The following is a 21,252-nucleotide window of genomic DNA, read 5'->3' on the forward strand; positions in this document are numbered from 1 at the left end:
CCTCTCACAGTGCCTCCCTTTAGCAGGAAGGTGTATGGGGTCTACCTTGTCCAGAAAGCTACCAGATTTGATAAGTGTTAGCTCCCCCACCAATTGCTGGTCATTGAATCAGCCCCAAGGAAGGACCATATGGCGTTAAATGCTTTTGGGAGAAAAGTGTTCCAGGAGGCCATGCTTATTGCCCACATCGCCTCCTATCAGCTCTACAAGAGCCAATACTCGCGGGACCTCTGGAAGCAGGTGTAGGAGATAGCTGATCAGCTGCCTCAGCAGCAGCAGCACTCCCTAAATGGCAGCGAGGTCCTCTGCACCGGGAATCGGCAGCTGCAGAATGTCATCGCTGTGGGCCTCAGTTCTCCATCCAGAGGTTCAGGAATGGCATTCTGACATGCCATGAACTGGGGAGAATCTCGTTGGAGATAGGATGAGGGATGTGGTGGCCCAGTTACTGGACCACCTTGGGGATCTTCCATCAGCCTTCCACTGGCACTCTGGACCCATCTTCCTCATCCAGGAGACCAGTGAGGCAGGAGCACAGGAAGTCTTTCTATCACCAGAGGAGGTACTATTCTCTGCCCCCCTCACTCCTGTCAGCAGCATGTGAGCTCCCGCAGCAGCCCCAAGCAGCATAGAGCTCCCAAGCCCCAGCCAATGCCTCAGTCAACTCCCAGGATAAGGTTTTGACTGGATTGGAAAGCACATAAGCCAGTTGCCTGTACCCAAGGTACTGGGGCTGCAGTTCTTCGCAACCTGGTGGCCCAGTATAATCTTGGACCAGTGGTTTCTGTTTATTGTCTGTCAGGGGTACCAATTAAACCTGTTGTGTGTCCTGCCAAATTGCCCTCAGTGCCCATTCTGGGGGCCGGTAGCGCATTAGGAAGTACTGCTTGTGGAGCTATCTGCCCTCTTAACGGCCAGGGCGATTGAGCATGTCCACCAAGACAGAGAAGATGTGGATTCTACTCCAGGTATTTCCTGATTCAAAGAGAACAGGAAGACTCCATCCCATCCTGGACCTAAGGGCCTTGAACAAGTTTCTAAAAAAAAAAGAAAAGGTCAAGATTGTTTCCCTGGGCACCTTGATTCCCCTTCTGCAAAGCAGGGACTAACTATGCTCCCTCAATCAAAGAAATCATACACCCATGTCGAAATCTTCCTAGGTCACAGGAAGTATCTCCGATTTGTAGAAGGGAAACAGCACTTCCAGTACAGAGTGTTGCTATGTGAGCTAGAGTCAACCCATGTGTCTTCATAAAAATGCCTGGCTGTGGTGGCAGCACATCTCCACAGCTGGGAGTGTATGGCTTCCCCTAACTGGGCAATTAGCTGGGCCACCAGGCGCGAACAAAAGTACGCTGGATTTTAGAAGATACGCGCGTAGCCGCACGTATCTTATAAAATCCGGGGTCGGCGCGCGCAAGGGGGTGCACATTTGTATAAGACATTTTGCATAGACCGCCGAGCCCAGCACGCGCTGTCTGTTCCCTCCGAGGCCGCTCCGAAATCGGAGCGGCCTCGGAGGGAACTTTCCTTCGCCCTCCCCTCACCTTCCCCTCCCTTCCCCTACCTAACCCACCCCCCCGGCCCTATCTAAACCCCCCCCCACCTTTCTCGGCAAAGTTACGCCTGAAAGCAGGCGTAACTTTGCGCGCGTCGCCGGCAGCCCCGCTCCATCCTCCGGTCCCGGGGGCTGGTCCGGAGGCCTCGACCACGCCCCCGGGCCGGCACCACGCCCCCGGGCCCGCCCCCGAAACGCCGCAGCACGCCCCCGAAACACCGTGTTGTTTCGGGAATGCCCCCGGACACGCCCCCTCCCGCCCCTTTTCGAAAGCCCCGGGACTTACGCGCGTCCCGGGGCTTTACGCGCACCGGCGGCCTATGCAAAATAGGCGCGTCGGCGCGCGCGGGCCTTTTAAAATCCGCTCCTATGTGTGCACTTGAGAGAGAGAGAGAAAACCAGCAAATAGTTCACATCGGTATATAAGTTGCACTGATGAAAAATGGGAAAAAAATACGGTATTCATTTTCACGGCTATAGTCTGTGGTGAAGGAAACCAGTCACCCAGCCGGCCTGTGGGCTGCTGGTACCTGATTACCACTGTGTGCATTATTTTCTGTTAACTTATTGCAGCTATACTTACAGTGCAACTGAAAATTTATTAAAAATAATTAAGTAGCCAGGTTCACTAATTGAAGAAATGTTGTATTTGATCAGATAACGCACCACACTCCCTTAGTATTCTGTTGAATATGCTTTTTTTTTTTTAAAGATGTGCCAATGAATAGTCAACAGCACTACAGATGTGGCATTGCAGGGTACATAATATCCAATTGTGCTGGACTTGTTGCAAAAAGAAAAAAAAAGGTCCATGCTGTTCTTATAAACTCCCTTTTTATTGGTAATTCCAAAGACAGGTACATTTCTTTGTATTTTTTTAGTGGGAATCTGATGAACACATTCTGCTGCAAGTGTATCTGGTATGAGAAAAACGCAGATGCGATTATATAACAAATAAAAGCAAAGCTAGAAACAGACTTAAGCTAATCTAAAAGCAGTTTGTAATATGCACTAAAAATTACAAATAAAAAATGACCTCCTCAAGCTTGCATACCTGTGAAGCACGATGTATTCATTTTGATACATATCACGTGCCTGACTGTATATGGACAACTGGAACTCATGGTTGACATCCCACTTATGTGTTGATTCTGCTGAGTGTATTCAATATGGTTTGCTTTGCCACCTCTAGTAATTCAATTATTAACTTCTACCATATGCCAAAGAATTTCTCTGTATCCTTATTGTTCCTTTCTTTGGCAGTCATATTGTCCCTTTCCATGTTAGCCTTAATAGTTAACCCCTGGGAGAAATCTGGCTGGATGCCAACAGTGATCCCCTCATTTTAAAGGAATGACTTGTTAGCATGTGCTTGAGCAGGAAGGGAATGCTCCATTTCTCTAGCTCAAAGTTCCCCCGTCCCTACAGCAGTGGCATTATGTTGTACTTTTTTTTTTTAACTCTCTCACAGAAGGGCTGTCTACCGAGGACATAAAAAATTCACTGGAGAAGGTGCTAGTTGAGTGGAAAGGAACTATTCAGTGTTTGGAAGAGCTGGTCAAAAAGTTACAGTTCCAGGATGCAATAAATGCTTACTTCATGGAGTTGGGTGAGCTGGAAAAGACAGTAAAAGAAGAGGCAGATTGGTTAAAAAATGCCCCTTCATTGGCATCCCAACACCATCCTTTGCAGCTGTTAAAGGAATCCTCTCAGGTAAGCACATTTATGCTTTGGTGCTTTAATAAGCGAGAAAGATTTAAGCCTCTGCTAGTGACTATAGATGTGCTGGTTTCCACAGACACATATTGGATTAGCTAGTGTAATTATTTTAAACATTTTGAGGTCAATCTGCGAAGCTATTTAGATGGCAAGTTATCCATCTTAACCCCAAGTTAGCCATTTAAATGTTTACGTTTGAATACTGAGCTCTGAATATTTTGTATTTCAGTTTACTGTATGATTTTTGTTTTTTTTTTAAATTTATAGCAGGAACTGACTAGACTGGCAGCTGTGGGCCCTCGAGTTGAACAGCTGCGTGCCAAGTGCTTGGATCTTAACTCCCAGCCTGATGCCCCAAATTTTATTCAAGACAGCCTGGATAATTTCACCGAACACTACGATTCTGTCCGTCAGAAAATGGAAGAGCACTGCCAGCAGCTGCAGAAAGGTAAATCATTACAGCAGATCTTTTTGGTGGTGAAAGAGGAAACTTTCAGGCTGCCGGTTGAAACTAGTTACTTCATACGTGCTTTCTTGGCTTGGGGGGGTCACTTGCTGGTATATATGGAAGGTGGTTCTGGGCTGCCTGCTCAGGACAGGATTTGTGCTGCTGCTACAGCAGAATTGTGATGTCGGCATGCCTTACTTATTTAGTTATTTATTAAATATTTAAAATCTTATATTCCACAACTTCCTTGCACTTAGCGTTCAGTGCCGATTACATTCGAACCGTGAAACATTAAAACAATACAACTTCATGAAACAACCTTGCCTCTTTGTGAGAGATGAGCTCATGCCACTACTTGCTCCACTACTGCATGAAAGTTCATGGTTTGAAGGCAGATCCTACAACTGAAAAGGACTTTTGTAAACATAACACTTATGATTCTTTTTTTTTTGTTTCTGATGAGGGGGCAGTCAGAGGGTTTGAGTTATCACTGACTTCTAACTTTTAAAATCTTGCTGTTCATGTACTTAGGGGGTTCATGCTGGATGAACCTGATTGTTTAAAAAAAAAAAAAAATCCATAAAATTTCTAGTGTGGAACATCGTCTGAAGTAAAATTGCTCGAATGTCTGGCACAGCTTGATTTTACTGGAGTGCTCTGAGGTTTTTTTTTACTGCAGTCTTAAGAGCACATCAAGAAGGTTTCTTTCCTTGCCTGTCTTTCATTAATGTGCTGCCGGCCACACTTCTACAGTGGCACTGTTCAAAATAACTGGATTAAAAAAAAGATTAGCAAAGCAGACATTTCTATAAGATAAAATGACAGCATTCTGCCTTTGTTGTGACTAAGCTGTTGGTTTTTTTTATTGTTGTTAAAGTCAGTTCTTTAAGCATTGGGTGTATTTTTATTAGTAATAGATTGTTTTGCTTAGTGCAGACAGCATATTTGGTGTTGTACAATGTTAACATAGTTAAGTCAGTGCACTAATACAACAATTAATAAACAGAAGTCAGTGTCTTTTATGTTCAGGTGCAACTTTTTTTTTTTATTTGGTGGTTAGAGTTACTTGTTTAGCTTGTTTTGACATTTTTTTTAAGTGCTGTTTGCTCCGTTACTAGGGTTTGACGTTTCTAAATGGAATTCTTGGCTTGCTTTTTAGATAAATTTGTATCAGGTTAAAAAAGAGAGAGAGAGAGAGGCAATATTTCCAATGTGCTTATGACAAACAGGCCTATTCTCCCTCTGTTTGTACTTTTTTCTTGCCAGTTCTTTATTTTGTAAAATTCTTGCTCAGTCTTCCTTACTGTCTTGCTGAACCTATGGTATAATCATGCTAGTGACCTATTTCTGAACATATCTGCTCTCAAGAATTAAATAATTTTAAAAAATACCTTTGAGAAAAGGACCTATTTATTTTTTAAAACTCTTGCACCAAAACATCTCTGTATTATTCTTTTGTTGGACCTATAAAAGGCATTCCAACTTTCAAAAAAATGTACCAGTAATACTTTAATACAGGATGAATGTTACTGGTGTGTACACTTGAAGGAGAATTTTAAAAAGAGTTACAAGTGTAAATGTAATATACATTGTAGCAATTTAAAAAAGCCATTTATATGCTTAAATTTGCATGGGTAAAACCCAGTTTTATGTGTGTAAATGCTTTTTAAAATTACCCTCTTGATGTATTGTGGAATGGACTTCATTTAAATAATTTGCAGGTATGTTACCATGCTTCTGTTTAAAAGAGTTCTTTTTTGCTGTATCAGAAAGAAATTTAAATATAAGCTAGCATGTCTAGCATGGTGATCTGTAAACTGAATTTTCATATTTTTGCCTGTAGCAAAATAGGATCACACAGGACATTGACAAATTGGTCATTCAACATATTTGCATTTAAATATATTAATTTTTTTTGGCACTTTTTACATGCTATAAATTTTTAGTGAACTAGTCATTCTGTTAAGAATCATGAAAAGTACTTTCATATGCTTAAATGCTGCAATGAATGTTACTTTTTAATCTCTGGCAATAGTGCAAAGCTTTAATAGCCATATTGATACTGGAGATGAAGTGGATTCTTTGAACGTTGTGAAATATGAAATACATGAAAATTATCCAGAACTCATATGAGCCTTTCAGATCATACAGTTCTCATCTTCATCAAATGTGAAGACTACGGGTAATAGGTATGTCAGATGTATCCATGTAGAAGTCCTTGCATCTACTGTTACACAAACTCATGTGTGAGAATAGTGAAGTCTAATGTATGCACAACTCTCTGATTTGTGCAATTAGGAATGTCAGTTACTGCATCTCAACTTATAAAAATGTCTGTGCAGGATAAATGCTTAAAAATGCAAACTTTGATTTTCCGGTTGTAATAGTTCAGAATGGAATTGTATGTGCACTGTTGGATGTTGTTTGTTTAATGTGGAGTAGTCATATAATTTCTACATTTGATTGTTCTCCTGTAGTAATACTTGGTGTTTTTGGCTAAGTAACATTAGCTTCCTAAGTATTCGGTTGGCATTTCTATTTAAGCAAAGGGGAGTCAGCTGCTTGAAGTCTTACATACAGACATTTCAGACACAGACCTATGAGGGAGATCTCGAAGATAGCTTGGTCCCTGTCGCTGTCTGGGCTTAGGTATTCCGACACAGGAGCTCTCCCTTTGCTGCTGGGAGGGTCAAGGATGATGTTTTGGGCATCATCAGGTGTTGATTGTCTTTCCTTTGCTGACACTCCTCAGGCCTTTTTGCTGGCTGCTTTTATCAGGCAAAGCCTGAATATGCAAAATAATTCATGCATAGTTAAGCAGCGGGCTGGACATGGTCATTTTTCCTCTAGACTGCTGGCCCCGCTTTTCACTGGGGAGGAATCACTGCTCTTGCTGAGGTGTGTTGACACCGGACCAGGTCTGGGGTCATGTCACATTTTGACCAGTGCTGCTCTGCCATGGCCGTGCTTTTCTGTGACCTGTCCCTGAGTAGATTAAGTTGTTTTCAGAGTTCACCTGTGAGCCTCCTTCTTGGATTGGTTGTTTCTTGTTTCCAAGTAGATTTGAGTTGTTTGCATTTCTCTCACTTGTCCCTGTCCTGGAGTCAATTACTTCATTATTTGTGGAAAGAAGCTTATATCCCTTAAATTTAACAGGCAGATCAGATAACCTGGATAGTATTGTTGTCCTGTAGAGATGTGCATTCGTTTTTGCCAAATTGGGAAATTTCAACGAAATTGTCCAATTTGGCATGTTTCGGGGAGCCTGAAAAATGATTGGGATTTTCCCGTTTTTTCACGAATATTCATTTTTCAGATTAGTGCGCACTAACAAAAACTAACAAAAAGTAACAAAATCTATCGGTTTTTGTTAGTGCTCACTAAGGCTCTTCCTAGGTGAAAACACCTCTTCCTCCCAATGGTTTGGAACATGGGTCCCTGGTACCAAGGGCACTTGGTCCCAAAAAGGAACAAAAATAGACTTTGACTCAAAAGGGGGAAAAGGAAAGAAGAGACAGGACGGTTGGAATAAACTTCCATATCTCTCAAAATAAGAAGATAATTCACTGAAGAAAAACACTCAAAGTGAAACTCCTCTGCACTGATCTATCTCTTGAGGTGAGATAGAGAGCAGCAAATCTTTCCTACCCCTTAGTCTTACCCTACACAGGGACTTCCCTAATCCCCTGTGAAGGCACCAAGGCTTTCACAGGAAAGGTTTCCAAATGGATCAAAAATTAACAACTAAGCCAAAATATGTTAATCAGAAGACTGATCCCAAAAGTGCAACTCAGGAGTCCAAAAGGCTGACAAAATATCAACAGGAGACACAAACCTCCTGTACTCTGGAAAGGTTAACCAAAAAACCCAATTAAGAATCCACTGAGTTCTAAGTAATAACCAACATAAAATCCACACTGAAGATGGTGGCATGGGTTTATATACTGCTAGAACACACCATCTGCGGCTCTCATTTGGGGTTGTCAGACCCAAACCTCTCTTGACTAATCTCTCTGAACCTCCGCAGCTAGATGGTACATACTTTTTGGTAAGGAAACCAGAGGTTTCATACATTTCTAGCATTCTATTTGCTTTTTTGATCACCACAGCACCTCTAAACTGAGGATTTCAACATGTTGTCACGATGACACTAAAGCATTCTTTTCTTGAGTGATAACGCTTAATTCAAAACCCAGCATTGTGTACATATAGTCTAGATTATTTTTCCCTATGTTCATTTTCATCTTCTATTTAGATGCCCATCTTCCCAGTCTTGCAAGGTTCTCCTGCAGTTTCTCACAGTTTGTGTTTTGATAACTTTGAATAATTTTCTTTTATCTGCAGATCTGATCACCTCATGCATTTCTCCCTTTTCCAAATCATAATGTTAATACTGGCCCCAGTACAGATCCTTGGAGGCATTCCACTATTCCTTTCTCTCCACTAGGAAAATCATTTTCTGGGGCATGCATGGAGCCCTTTTTAAACATTTGCAATACATTGGCTGCCCTCTAATTTTTGGGTTTAGTGACAGATTTTAATGATAGGTTACATGTTACCAGTAGCAGATCTACAGTTTCATATTTGAGTTTCTTCAGAACTTGGGAATGAATATCATCAGGTCCTGGTGATTTGCTGCAATTTCCTTATTTACTGTGATTTGCTACATGTCCTCTGATCTTTATCTACTAAAGATCTTTCCAATATATCTCTTCAGCATTTGTTGCAGTGAAGACCGAAGCAAAATACTTATTTTAATTTGTTTTATTTGTTAATTGTTTATACAATAGCTGTACACAAGGTACAGAAAATACAGATATGAAATCTTAGACAATTGGTAAACAGTCAAAAAAAAAAAGAATAAATCTATGATGCTGTCAAAAGATTGTTAAAGTATGCTGTGAGTACTCTGCCAAAGTCATTAAAATATATTGCAACTTACTCAGCCAAAACCTGCTCGAACTGGAATGTCTTTAACATTAATTTAAATGCTTTGGAACAGTCCATTAACCTCAGTGCCACAGGTAATGAGTTTCAAAACACAGGGGCTGCCACTGAAAATGCGCATTCTTTAGTTTTTGGTTAGGTGAACCACTTTGGGTGAAGGGATGTCAAGAAGGCCCCTCTGAGATGACCTGCGAGATCATGTTGGATTGTAAATTCAGAATGTCCATTAGCTCACAGCAGTGAGTCTAGTATTAATAGTTTGTGTTTTATGCGATCTTGGATGTTTAATCAATGCGGGTCAATCAAAATGAGTGATATATGGTCCCTCCAATTCTTCCCTGAGATTAGCCATACAGCTGCATTTTGTAATAATTGTAAAGCTCTTGGCATGGAGACTGGAAGAGCAGAATATATAGCATTACCGTAGTCCAACAACAGAAAAATGGAAGCTTGGACCACTGTGTGAAAATCCACAAGGCTCTAAGAGAGTTTTCAAGCCATAGAGTTACTCATAGCTTGAAAAATCCATGTTTAACAATAGAACTGATATGATAATGGGATGGTAGATTGGTACCAATTCAGTTGCCAAGATTCTTAACTCTCAGGACAATTGGAAACACAGCATTGTTAATGGTAAGAGAAGGAGAGAAACGTGGAACAGAATGATGTTGAATCACAGAAAACTCAGTTTTTGACATGTTTAATACCAGTTTGTTGTGGGTTAATCACTGCTTGATTGTGAAAATGCAAATTTGAACAATTCAACTGTGTCAGACCAGGTAATTAAATTATGGACAAAATATTGAATGTTGTCCACATAAATTCAATAGACCTCACAGAGGCCACTAAGAATCTTACAAATAGGGGCTAGATAAATGTTAAATAAAAGCAATGAGAGGGCAGAGTCCTGCGGGACCCCGGAAGAAACAGATGACCATTGAGAATGTTGCTATCCAGTTTTAACCTGGCAAGAGCGATGTGAAAACTATGACTGAAATCATGATAGTATAACACCGGAGATAGCACATTCTCTTAAACTAAATAAGAGAATGTCGTGATCCAGAGTGTTGATTGCACACAGATGTCCAATAACAAAAAAATTAACTGTTCCTACTGTCTAGTTCTCTTCTGAATGCGCCCACCAAAGAAATCATAAGGGTGTTGGTGCTCGGGGACTTTCTAAAACCAAATTGGCAAGCATCTAAAATCTGATGTTCTTCCACAAATTTGGTTAATTGACTCAGGACTATGTTCTTGAGCAATTTAGTGGTGAAGATGGGTCTGTAATTAGATAGACTGAGGGGATAAAGACCATCGGCCTAATGTTTCTGCTATGGTCTTATCTTGCCTGAGCACTTTTTCTCATTAGTCATCTAATGATCAGACTTATTCCTTTCAGGCATTTTGCTTTTGATGTATTATTAGTGTTAGCCTCTCCTCAAATTCTACCTTGAACTGCCTTAGTTTTCGTACATTTAATTTGCCAGTGTGTATGCTCTTTTCTGTTTTCCTCATTTGGACCTGCTTTCCATTTTCTAAAAGATACATTTTTTATTTTAATATTCTTTTTCACAGCACTATTGAACCATTCTGGCAATTGTTTGTCCTTCTTTTAACCAATTATTTGTGGAATACATTATATTTGGGCTTCCAAGATGATATTTTTAAACAATCTCCAACCTCCTAACTGCTCCTTTTGGTGGTGGTGTAATTTCCTCATTTATCATAGTGTTTCTTTTTAAGTTAAATGCTACTGCTGTGTACAGTGCTGCAATTGTTCTGTAGCACTATAGAAATGTTAAGTAGTAGTAGTATTTTTAATATTCCCCCTCAATTAGATTATGTTATGGTAACTGTCACCAACGAGCTTCACTACTGTTACATTTTGTATCTGGTTCTGCACTCCACTGAGAACTAGAACTAAAGTACTTCCCCTTTCTCTGTGAAACACTCATTTATGGCATATAGAAACTTAACCTTTCTAGCATGCCCTGATGAGACATTCACCCAATTCATGTTAGGGTAATTAAATCTCTCATATTATGTTTCCAGTTTTAATACCTTGTCTAGTACTGTTAGTATTTCACAGCCTTTTCATCATTCTTGTCAGATGGAGGGTAGTATACTCCCATTGCTATACTCTTCCTTATCAGCATGAAATTCCATCTGCTGTATGAGGCTTCTTTTCTCCAGAACTTTTATCCTATTTAACGCTATGCACGTTTAACATATAGTGCTACCCCTCCCCCAGTGCTACTCTGTGATTTCAATGTATTTTGTACTTTGGTATTTTAGGTTCCCAGGTCTGCCACTCTATCCTCCAGAGAGACTAGTAGTTCTTGGAGAGCTAGATGGTGCTTACACCAAATGCACACGTATTACCTCTCCCCAATAATTTAACATGAGTCACTCAGTGCAAAGGACTGTTAGTTATTTATTCCAATATTGGGAGTTTGTTGCACATAATATGCTTTTGCCTCTCTCCCCCTGTTGTGGTTGTGCTTCCTTCTGCACTTATCAAGGAGTCTTGTAATTCCAGTTAAACTCATCTATCTTTCAGGCCGATACAGTAAAGCGCGGCCGCGGTTACCCTGTTTCTAACCCGCTTTGTACCCACAATTTGGCCGCGTAAGTCTAACCCGCGATTCACTATCCGTTTTTACCAATCCTTACCACTTCTTTAATTTGACGCATATCCCTTTCCGCCTGCGGCATGTATATGATATGTAAACGATCGGATTAGCTATTCCCTCCCATACAGTAACGTGCGGCCCAATTATCGCCTTTTTAAACAACTGTTTTGCCGCGTCTTTAACCCGCTAATTTACCGCCTACCCTGACCCTGGCGTTAGAGGGATGTGACAGCAATAGGCAGGCTCCGGTCAAATAAGTGGGTGGGTTGGAGCAAGCGAGTAACGTGGTGTGGCCTGGCTCTCCTACGCTCGGGCATCGGGGATTGCCAGTCCTTTCTCCCACCCCCTCCCAAAGCAAGGCGCAGGGCGAAAATTGACTTGACAATGTCATTTGAAATGACATTTGAAATGACAGGTACCAGCGCACCCAGGATACTGTATAGGCGCTGTATAGCGCTCTATACAGTAAAATGGATTGCGCTTCATGGACGCGCTTTGGACGCAGCTTGCATTTGCGTCTAATTTAAATACTGTATCGAGTGGTAGGTGATCCGAACTGTGCATGTGGCAAACGAGGGTGTGCCCGGCACTGCCACACTCTTTCTAACGCGTCCTTACTGTATCGGCCTGTTTGATTGTGGCTAGATCTCAAAAGAAGCCTTCCAAATTTCAGAGAGAATGCTATTTTCTCCTCTTTGGGCATACAATACATACCTACATGAACTAATTTGTTTGACTTTTTGAATTAACTATGTTGAAGCCTTCTTTTAGTGTTTAAATTTTTAATCAGGTTTTCAAAACACTTGTATAAGTTGAAAAAAAGAAAAGTAATGATGTGCTGGAGTATTTCACACCTTCAAAAAGGCAAACATCTTTTTCATTCTATTAAAACAGCAGTGGAATCCCAGCCTGGTCAAGATTATCTGGAAAAACTGAAGAGTCTGAAGAGAGTGCTGTTGGAGACTCAAATACAACCCACCGTGAGTTCAGTGAGTGACCCCAGTGAGGTTGAGAAGGCCCTTCAGCAGGCCAGGGTAAGAATAGTCTTAGCCTTTTTGATGATGCACCATTACTGTAGTAAGACAGTTTTTTTTAATGCGCATAATGGGGGCAGATTTTCAAAGGTACGCGCGTGGACTACATTTGTGTGTGCTACCCGGCGCGCACAAATGTACCCCGGATTTTATAATATGCGCGCGCAGGGGTCGACGCACGCAAGGGGGTGCACACTAGTGCAATTTGTGCACGCCGAGCCCTCGGGGAGACCAGCTGGCTTTCTCTGTTCCCTCCGAGGCTGCTCCGAAATCGGAGCAGCCTCGGAGGGAACTTTCCTTTCTGGCCCCCACCTTCCCCTCCCTTCCCCTCCCTTCCCTTACCTGTCCTACCCCCGAACCCGAAAACCCCTCCCCCCGTACCTTTATTTCACAAGTTACGCCTGCTGGCCCAGCGGCAGTGGAGAGGCCTGGATTTACGCGCGTAGGCTTTTAAAATCTGCCCCAATATATTTTCCGAAAGCGAAATAAACCTAAAATGTAAATTTTCAGAAATGGGAAAAAATGGCAACTTGTTTTTATGTCAGAAGAAGGTAGGTGGAATTTAAGTGAAACATGTCTAATATATTATTAAAAATGCAGTCTTTGGATTGGGATAGAAATGTAGCAAACAAAACTGCTGCTCCATTGCCTTCGTTTTTTTGTGAATAAGTTAAACTTTTTTCCCCAAACAGAAATGGTGTACACAGACAACCTTCTGGTACTTGTAAAATGTTGATGTTATGAAATTGTGTTAAGTAACTTGATAAATCTGGAATGTTAACTGAAGAAAAAAGAATTTGTAGTAATGCCAACTAGTGATATATATTAGTCCATAACTTATGAATGGTGAATACTGATGATATTTAAGGAGATTCTGGATGCTCTGCAGCACAAAATACTCATCATGATATTCAAAATAAACTTTTTTTTTCCTCTCTATCTCCCATTCTTCTGCCTGTTTGTCCTCTTGCATTCAGACTTTTAAAATCTTGCCACCATTTCTTTAGAACATTGCCAAAATGAATTCCTTATTTTCTGTACCACTGATAAAACTCTCACTTTGCACCCTCATACATCTCCTATACTATCAAATCTGGCTTCCCATCAACCTCTCTTTACTACAGCTCCCTACTGCAACCAATCCATAATGCTGCTGCCGTAATCATTTCCTGATCTTGGTGCTGCAAGCCTGCTTCCTCCATCTTGTTTCCTTCTAGTAGCTTCACATATCCATGTAAACCCCTCTCTCACCCCCATGAATCCTCTTCATATTAACAATTTCCCCGCTTTACATCAGGAGGTTATGCTCTTTTTTTTTTTCCTTTGGTTAAGACAGGTTTTTCAACAATTGTTTGTGTACTGATCACAAGCAGGATTAATTATTACAATTTGCTCTATCAAGGACTATCACAAAACATTCTCAAAAGGCTCTAACTCCAAGGATCTAGCTTTAAAATGTCAACAGACGCCAAGCCCAGAGCCAGTGTTACTCCAGTTCTAAGTTTTAAGCCCATGTTACTCCAGTTCAGGAGGATTTACATTAGTTGCCTCTTTGGTGGCAAGTTCAATTTAAAATCCTATCTATTAAGTTTAAATGTCCGGTTATTTAAGGGATCTCTTAATTCAGATGTGCCTAGCAGGGGCATTGTTAGGCACTTCAAAGATCCAGGGCACATAAGTCCTTTCCTTCTCTCCTCAACTTTTTCGGACTGGACTGGATACTTGAGGACTGGGGAAGAGGGGGAGACACCTGACCCTCCCCTCATTTGGATAAATATGCCACCACTGCCCCTGAACCTGTCTTCTCTCGCGCCTCCCTCTGTTCCTTCTATTCTAGCATCCCCAGCACAGTGACAATGGAAAATCTACAAAGAGATCAACAGAGCTATCAATGACAAGTGATGACCTCATGAATCTATTTGAAATGCCATAAGAATGCCTGAGCATAATCTGCATAGATGCATGCATTCCATTTATTGTGTATGCCCATGTTTATATGGGTGCACTGCTCTTTTTTCCAAACATTATGAAACATGAGTGCATCAGTCATCCTCACCCTTCACTGATCTCTGGTGCACTCACAGCTGGCTAAGGGGCCCAGACATAGCACAGCGGAGCACATAGTTCCCAGCCTTTGGGTTACAGTATTGTAGACATTTAAAAATTGGGCTGTCTTTAATTTGATGCTCAAAATAAAGTGACAATGAATCCTCTGAAAAAAGTGAATTGCAATTACAATACAGTAAATCTTCTATATCAAAACAGCTCTAACTGCCAGCACTTAAATAGTATCAACCCTACCTATGAAATTTGCAACATTGCAAATATTACACTAGACCCTAAAACACTAGTACACCTCCTAATTAGAAAAAAAGAACAGGCCAAGCTGTTATAGAGCCCAACACAGAAACTACGCACTAGTGCAGTGATTCTCAACCTAGTACTCAGGACATACCTAGCCAGTCAGGTGTTCAGGATATTTACAATGAATATGCATGAAATAGTTTTCCATATAATGGAGGCAGTGCATAGAAATCTCTCTCATGAACATTTATCGTGAATATCTTGAAAATCTGAATGGCTAGGTGTGTCCCGAGGACTGAGTTTAGAACCCGTGCACTAGCAGATTACCTCATCCTGGTCCCACATGCAGAACACAGAGAAGCTCTCACCAAACAGAGACTAACGAGACCATAAAATATAAATCGAAACATGCAGGCAAACTCAACTTGAAACTGCAGCAAGCTAGACTCAGTGTGCACTGCAACAATGGAAAAACAGAAACATCATCATTCCATATAAAGCATCAAACAAAATCAAGAGAAAAAGCATCATAATAGTAAAACCATACTCATAGAAAGAATACATATTTCTAAATAGCTGAGGAAAAGAATGACCAATAAATAAAAACTCATAAAATTCTTTTAAAATGTCCTAAACACCAAAAAAAAAAAATTCAAATCAGCAAACACAATAAATAATACCCAATAATGAAAACAAACAAAGATTACAAAAAATACCCTGCTCTCCATACCTGGGAACTTTGGATTTACAATCACCCTTAGATTGTAATGGATTAATGGGGGGGAGGAGGGAGTGCACACAAACTTTCCTCTCTCACTCTTTTTATCACATACACACATTTTCCAGCACATATGCACTCACACTTATATACAATCTCTAGCACACACATGCTCCCTCTCTCCCATATGCTTTCTCTCCCTGGAACATACAGGCAACAGCCAACTTCTGCTTGGGCCCACACAGTGTGTTTCACACACACACATACATTCTCTCTCTCTCTCTCTCTCTCACACACAAACACACACAGACACACATAAACAGATACACACACACAGACACACAAACACACCTTCTCTCTGTCTCTCACACACACACACACACACACACACACACACACACACACACGCTCCTTCATATGCTGTCTCTCTCCCTGGAAATTAGAGGCAACAGCAGCTTCTTCCTTGGCCTTTGCAGCGTCTCTCTTTCATGTACATACACACCCATGCTCTGTCTCTCACACACAGACACACACACACACACATGTGTGCGCACACACTTACATACACAATTGTGCTCTCTGTCATATACACACAACTTTCATACACACATACATGCTCTTTGTCTCTTTCATACACACACATATACTGTAAGAAACACATACACACTGTCACACATATTCTGTCTCATATACACACTTATATACACACATGCTCTGTCTCACATACACAGTCTTTTTCTCACATACACACACACACACCTCTGTCTCTCAAACATACATATACACACACACACACATGCTTTCTGTCTCTCACACACATATGCCAACAGCATGCTCCTTTTCTCACATGTGCTCGGCCAACACTGCTGTAGAATGATTAAAAAAATCAAAAGATTTTATCTGGCAGGCTGGGGTGGAAAGACCCTTGGTTGTCTGGCTAGGCCGCAGCAGAGAGGAGCAGTGTCAGCGCTGTGGGGAGGCTTCCCTTTGACTTCCACAGTCCCTCCAGATGCCCGCGGGGGAGGGACGGAAATCCAGAACGAGTGGTGCTGTGAAGAGCAGGGCCGGCAGTGAAGGAGGAAGGCTCCTGCGCTGCTTGTTGCAGCGTGGGACCAGAGCAGGCAGACAGCAAAAGCAGCGGGTAGACTTTGGGAAGCTCCCGTCACAATGGAAAGACTTCTGCTGGGTCTAAAGGCTCATTGATATCACCACCCAGCGCCCTCTTAAAGGGGCCACTTCACAGGCACCACAGGGGCAGAGAAATGTGGGGCATCCTTAGCGCCGGTGGGAGGTGCAGCCGAGACGCGAGGCACTGATGTTTAGACTCAGAGCTTGGGCCCTGTGTGCCTGGTGCTAGCGACGGACCTGGTGCCTAGAAAGAATCTGTTTTCTTCACAGGTGGATTTGTTGATTGCATTTCTTCCCCTGTCTAAGGCGAAGCTTGCTGTGACCTGCAGATCAACTTTCTATATCATTAGCCCCACTCAATGGAATGAGATGCCTCCGATGTTTGCTCAGAGTGTACTTATCCAACTTTCAGGAAATGTTTGAAGGCAGTATTGTTTGTCAGAGCTTTTTTTATATAATTTTCTGATTTTTTGGCCATCTCTGATTCTTCTTCTAAGGTACTCTGCCATTATATGGGTTGAAATAGATGGTGATAGGAATGTATAATTTGTTAGATTTCTTTTTCATTTTGGGGCAGATTTTCAAAGCCCTACGCGCGTCGGGCCTGTTTTCGAAAGGCCCGGTGGTGCGCATAAAGCCCCGGGATGTGTGTATGTCCCGGGGCTTTTCTGAATGGGCGGGCAGGGGGCAGGACGGGGCAGGGCAGACGGTCGGGGGGGCATGGTGGGGCAGTCCAGGTGCATGGCTGGGCGATCCGGGGGAGGTCCAGGAAGCGTGGCCGAGGACTCTGGCACAGCGGCCCTTTGCCGCTGTGCCAGGGGATCGCGCGTCGGCACTTGGGAGGGGAAGGGGGGGGGGGGGGAAGGAGCGGCCTCGGAGGGAACGGGGAAAGCCAGCAGGTCTCCCCGAAGGCTCGGCGCGCGCAAGGTGCACTAGTGTGCACCCCCCTTGCGCGTGCCGACCCCTGATTTGATAACATGCGCGCGGCTGCACGTGCATATTATAAAATCGGGTGTACATTTGTATGCGCCGGGTTGCATGCACAAATGTAGGCCGCGCGCGTAACTTTTAAAATCTCCCCCTTTATATTTTAAAATTGTTATTGTATTGAATGCAATCTGTTTTATGCTTTGTTTTGTAACTTGCCTTGAGGCTTATGACAGAAAAGTGAGATATCCAATATAGGGTCCATATTCAGTAGTTGTTTAGTGGACAAGTTATCCGGCTACAGGGAGCTGTATAACTTGTCCCGTATATGCAATGGCATAAATATCCCGCTGAATACTCTTGCTTAAAGTTATCCGATTAACCATAGCTGGATAACTTTAAACATAACCGGATATTGTCTGTCTAAGGTGAAGCTTGCTGTGACCTGCAAATCAGCTTTCTATAACCGGATATTCTTTTGAATATCGCCAGTTATGTATAAAGTTATTCGACTATGGTTAGCCATATAACTTTAGACTTAACCAGATATATTCAAAAAAGAATATATCCAGTTAAGTTACTTTCCATTAAAAAAAAAAAATAAAAAAAATATTGTGGTCTGTCCCCTGCCTCCCCCCCACCTGTGTTGCCAAGGCCCTTCGGGGCCGAACTAGTCACCCCCCCCCCCCGTAAAAGGTCCATTTCATCCAAAACATACATTTTTGCGGCCAGGAGTCCTCCCTCTCCCATCCCCTGCTCCGACCTCCCCTTATAGTGCCAAAATGTCAAACTTATGGCTTCTGGATCCTGCCCCCCCCCCGCCCCAGCTCCCACTTCAACCTTTTCCCCTTCCCTCCCGACCCTCACCGCCCCTCACCGCCCCGTACCTTTTTTTCAAGGTTCTCGCCAGGATTGCAATAGCCCCCGAATTCAATCTGGGCCCGGCTTTTCTGGAGATGCCTCTGCCGTTGACAAAGATCCAGACCCGGATCGCGGTCGGAGGCTACTGCGATCCTAGTGAGGGCATTGGGGAGAAGGGGGGAGAAGGGAAAGGGTTGGGATGGGTGCTGGGGGGGGGGGGGATCCGAATGCTGCGATTTTGACATTTTGGCACTATAAAGGGAAGTCGGAGCAGGGGTTGGGGGAGGGGGGGGCTCCCAGCCACAAAAATGTATTTGCTGGATGAAATGGCCCATTTTCACGGGGGGTGGTGGTGGTGGCTAGTTTGGCCTTGGCAATGTGGTGTGGAGGGAGATGGGGTACAGGCTGTGATTTTTTTTTTTAATTGAAAATAACTTAACTGGATATATTCTTTTTTGAAGTTTTACATGCGCAATCAGAGGTACAAACATCACAGCACACATCAGTGAAGATTTGATGTGATTTGGAGTGAGGACAGGCACACAAAGATGAGATTTGTACAATGTACTCTCGACCTACTTTGATCACTCATTAATTAGCTGCTATCAAGCTAGGTTGAGAGTATACTGTACAAATCTCATCTTTGTTTACCTTTCCTCACTCTAAATCACATCAAATCTCCACTGATGTGTACTGTGCTGTTCATACCTCTGACTGTGCATGTAAAACTGTCCCCAAAACCTAGCCCACCACCAAAACCTCACCTCGAGTTACTATTTGCCCCTCCTACAGTGGTATAAAAAGTTGACTAATATGTGTGCCTTCCCAGAGGCGCTTTCTCTCTCTTTCTTTCTCTCCCCCTCCCCTGCCCCAAATGGGATTAGCAATATTTAGCGCAAATCCCGGTTCCGGCATATTGCACAGCATAACGCCAGGGAAAAAGGTGTAGTTATTTCCGGCATTATAATGTGTGTTATGCTATCGCATGCAACGTTAAACACCCCTCATTTTCATAAACTCCTCCCTTTTGACTAAATTTTTAGAATTTGCTTATGCATCTCGCGATGCCATATTTATTGCAGGTGTTATGGCATTATGGCAGGCGTTAGGGCCCTAATGCCTGCGATAAGGCCCTAACGTGATTTGATGAATGATCCTGTAAATTATAGCCGGATAACAACAGATCTGGCTATAATTTAGCCGGATAAGAGGCTCAATATGCCATTTAAGCCATTTAGATGGATAACTTGTGAATTATCCGTCTAAATGGCTTCTGAATATCTGCCTAATAGAAAATCAATTCATTGCTCCCACAAAACCATGCAAACTTATGCAGCCCAAGTGGGAGAGAAGAAAACTGCCGAAAAAAATTTTATATATATTTTTTTATCCTTTTTGGTCTTCTCTGGTCCTCTGGTCCCTTATTGCTGCAGGAGCTGTGAACCAGCAACCCTGTGGCCCACTGTACATCCCCAGTCACTTGAAGCATTCGCTTACCTTATGATCTGTAGGTTATTACCGTTGTTCATAGGGAATAAAATAGCTAGCTAGTGAAATCTTGCTGGAATCATTGGAAATTCACTCTTATGTTAATTGAGTACCAACATAATCAGGCTGTCAATGACATAATATTGCAGTGCCTGTGCCTTTCTTTCTCCATTCTACCCGCTGCCCTTAGCCTTCCGAGCACTGCCTTAAAGAGAGGAGGACTGGTTTCTCAAATGACAGCTGGCTAAGGCCCTGATTTAGTAAGCTTTTCTCTTAGTCAGTAAGACCCTAAGTCTCTTTTGGAATGCTTTAGTTGTATATAATTTTAGAAACCAGTTTCTCTCCCCTTTATTGGTCTGTGGTGGTACATACTGCATGCAGCGAGTATCTTGGCTGCCATTGCATTACAATAAAACAGGGTTGTTTATCCAAGGAGTTTATGTAGTTTTTACCACATAGACGATTTGGCCTGCTTAGGAAAACTGTAAAAAGAAGTTTCCCTTGCTCTGGAGGCCGTTTGTTTTTCCTCAGAATCATCCATCCTCAGTTTATGCAAATTGATTTTGCTTTGTAGTTCTCTCTTGTAAAGCATACATGGAAGACAGCATCAGTATACGAGTGTCTCATGGAGCTTCATTAACAGATATTACGAAACTGCCAGACTGTATTACTTGGTGCATATATATGGACCGCTCACTGAGCTTGTTTAATGTATTGTATGTAAAATGGATAGACTGGTCCTACAAGACATCTTTGTGTACTTTTTTTCTTTCTTAAAGAACAACTGTCAAACTTTGGAGAACCAGAAGCCAACCATCGATTACCTTGCAGTGCAAACAAAAGCTTTGGAGGAACAAGCTCAGCGTGATGTAGCAAACACCTGCAAGCAAGAATTTGAAGCTTTGCGATTGCAGTGGGACAGACTGAAGGGCGAGCTTTCTAAAGACATTCACATCTTGGAGGACATATCTACCAAACTAAAAATATTTGAGGTAAAAACAAACCTGTTCTCTCTCTGCTCACGAGCATACCCAAATAAACATACTGCGCCAAGGTGATGTTCTTACTTCCACAGAAGTGGGTGTGTGAAAACGTGATGGACCTATTGCTGGAACCTGAACTCAGTGTTTTCATTTATCTTGTGACTGATGTGTCCTAAATCATACATTAGCAGATATAGGGGGAGCTTTTCAAAAACTATGTGCGCGCGTCCATGTGCGGTGCAACCCGGCGCACACAGATGGGTGCGCGATTTTATAACATGTGCTCGCCGGTGCGTGCATGTTATAAAATTCTGGGTCAGCGCGTGCAAGGGGGGTATAATTTAGCAAATTCACGCAGCGAACTTCGCAACCCCCTACCCTAACCTCCCTTCCCCTTCCCCTATCCTAGCCCCCCTATTTTTTTAACTCACGTTTTGCAAAGGAGCAGGAGCAAGTTGCGCACGCCGGCACAGCAGCAAATGGCCGCTGTACCGGGCACCTCTA

At 42.5% G+C, this 21,252-nt stretch overlaps 1 protein-coding gene across 1 annotated transcript in view; it reads left to right on the forward strand.

Annotated features, from left to right (window-relative positions):
• The window catches only part of UTRN (utrophin), a 1,458,479-nt gene that overhangs the window by 357,496 nt on the left and 1,079,731 nt on the right, over nt 1-21,252 (forward strand). Inside the window, exons 20-23 of the mRNA XM_029594027.1 lie at nt 3,030-3,271; nt 3,545-3,725; nt 12,200-12,339; nt 20,545-20,757. Coding sequence (XP_029449887.1) covers nt 3,030-3,271; nt 3,545-3,725; nt 12,200-12,339; nt 20,545-20,757 — 776 coding nt within the window. The remainder of the gene's footprint in view (nt 1-3,029; nt 3,272-3,544; nt 3,726-12,199; nt 12,340-20,544; nt 20,758-21,252) is intronic.

The sequence above is a fragment of the Rhinatrema bivittatum genome, chromosome 3, assembly GCF_901001135.1.
Source record: "Rhinatrema bivittatum chromosome 3, aRhiBiv1.1, whole genome shotgun sequence".
In the NCBI taxonomy this organism is placed as follows: Eukaryota; Metazoa; Chordata; class Amphibia; order Gymnophiona; family Rhinatrematidae; genus Rhinatrema; species Rhinatrema bivittatum.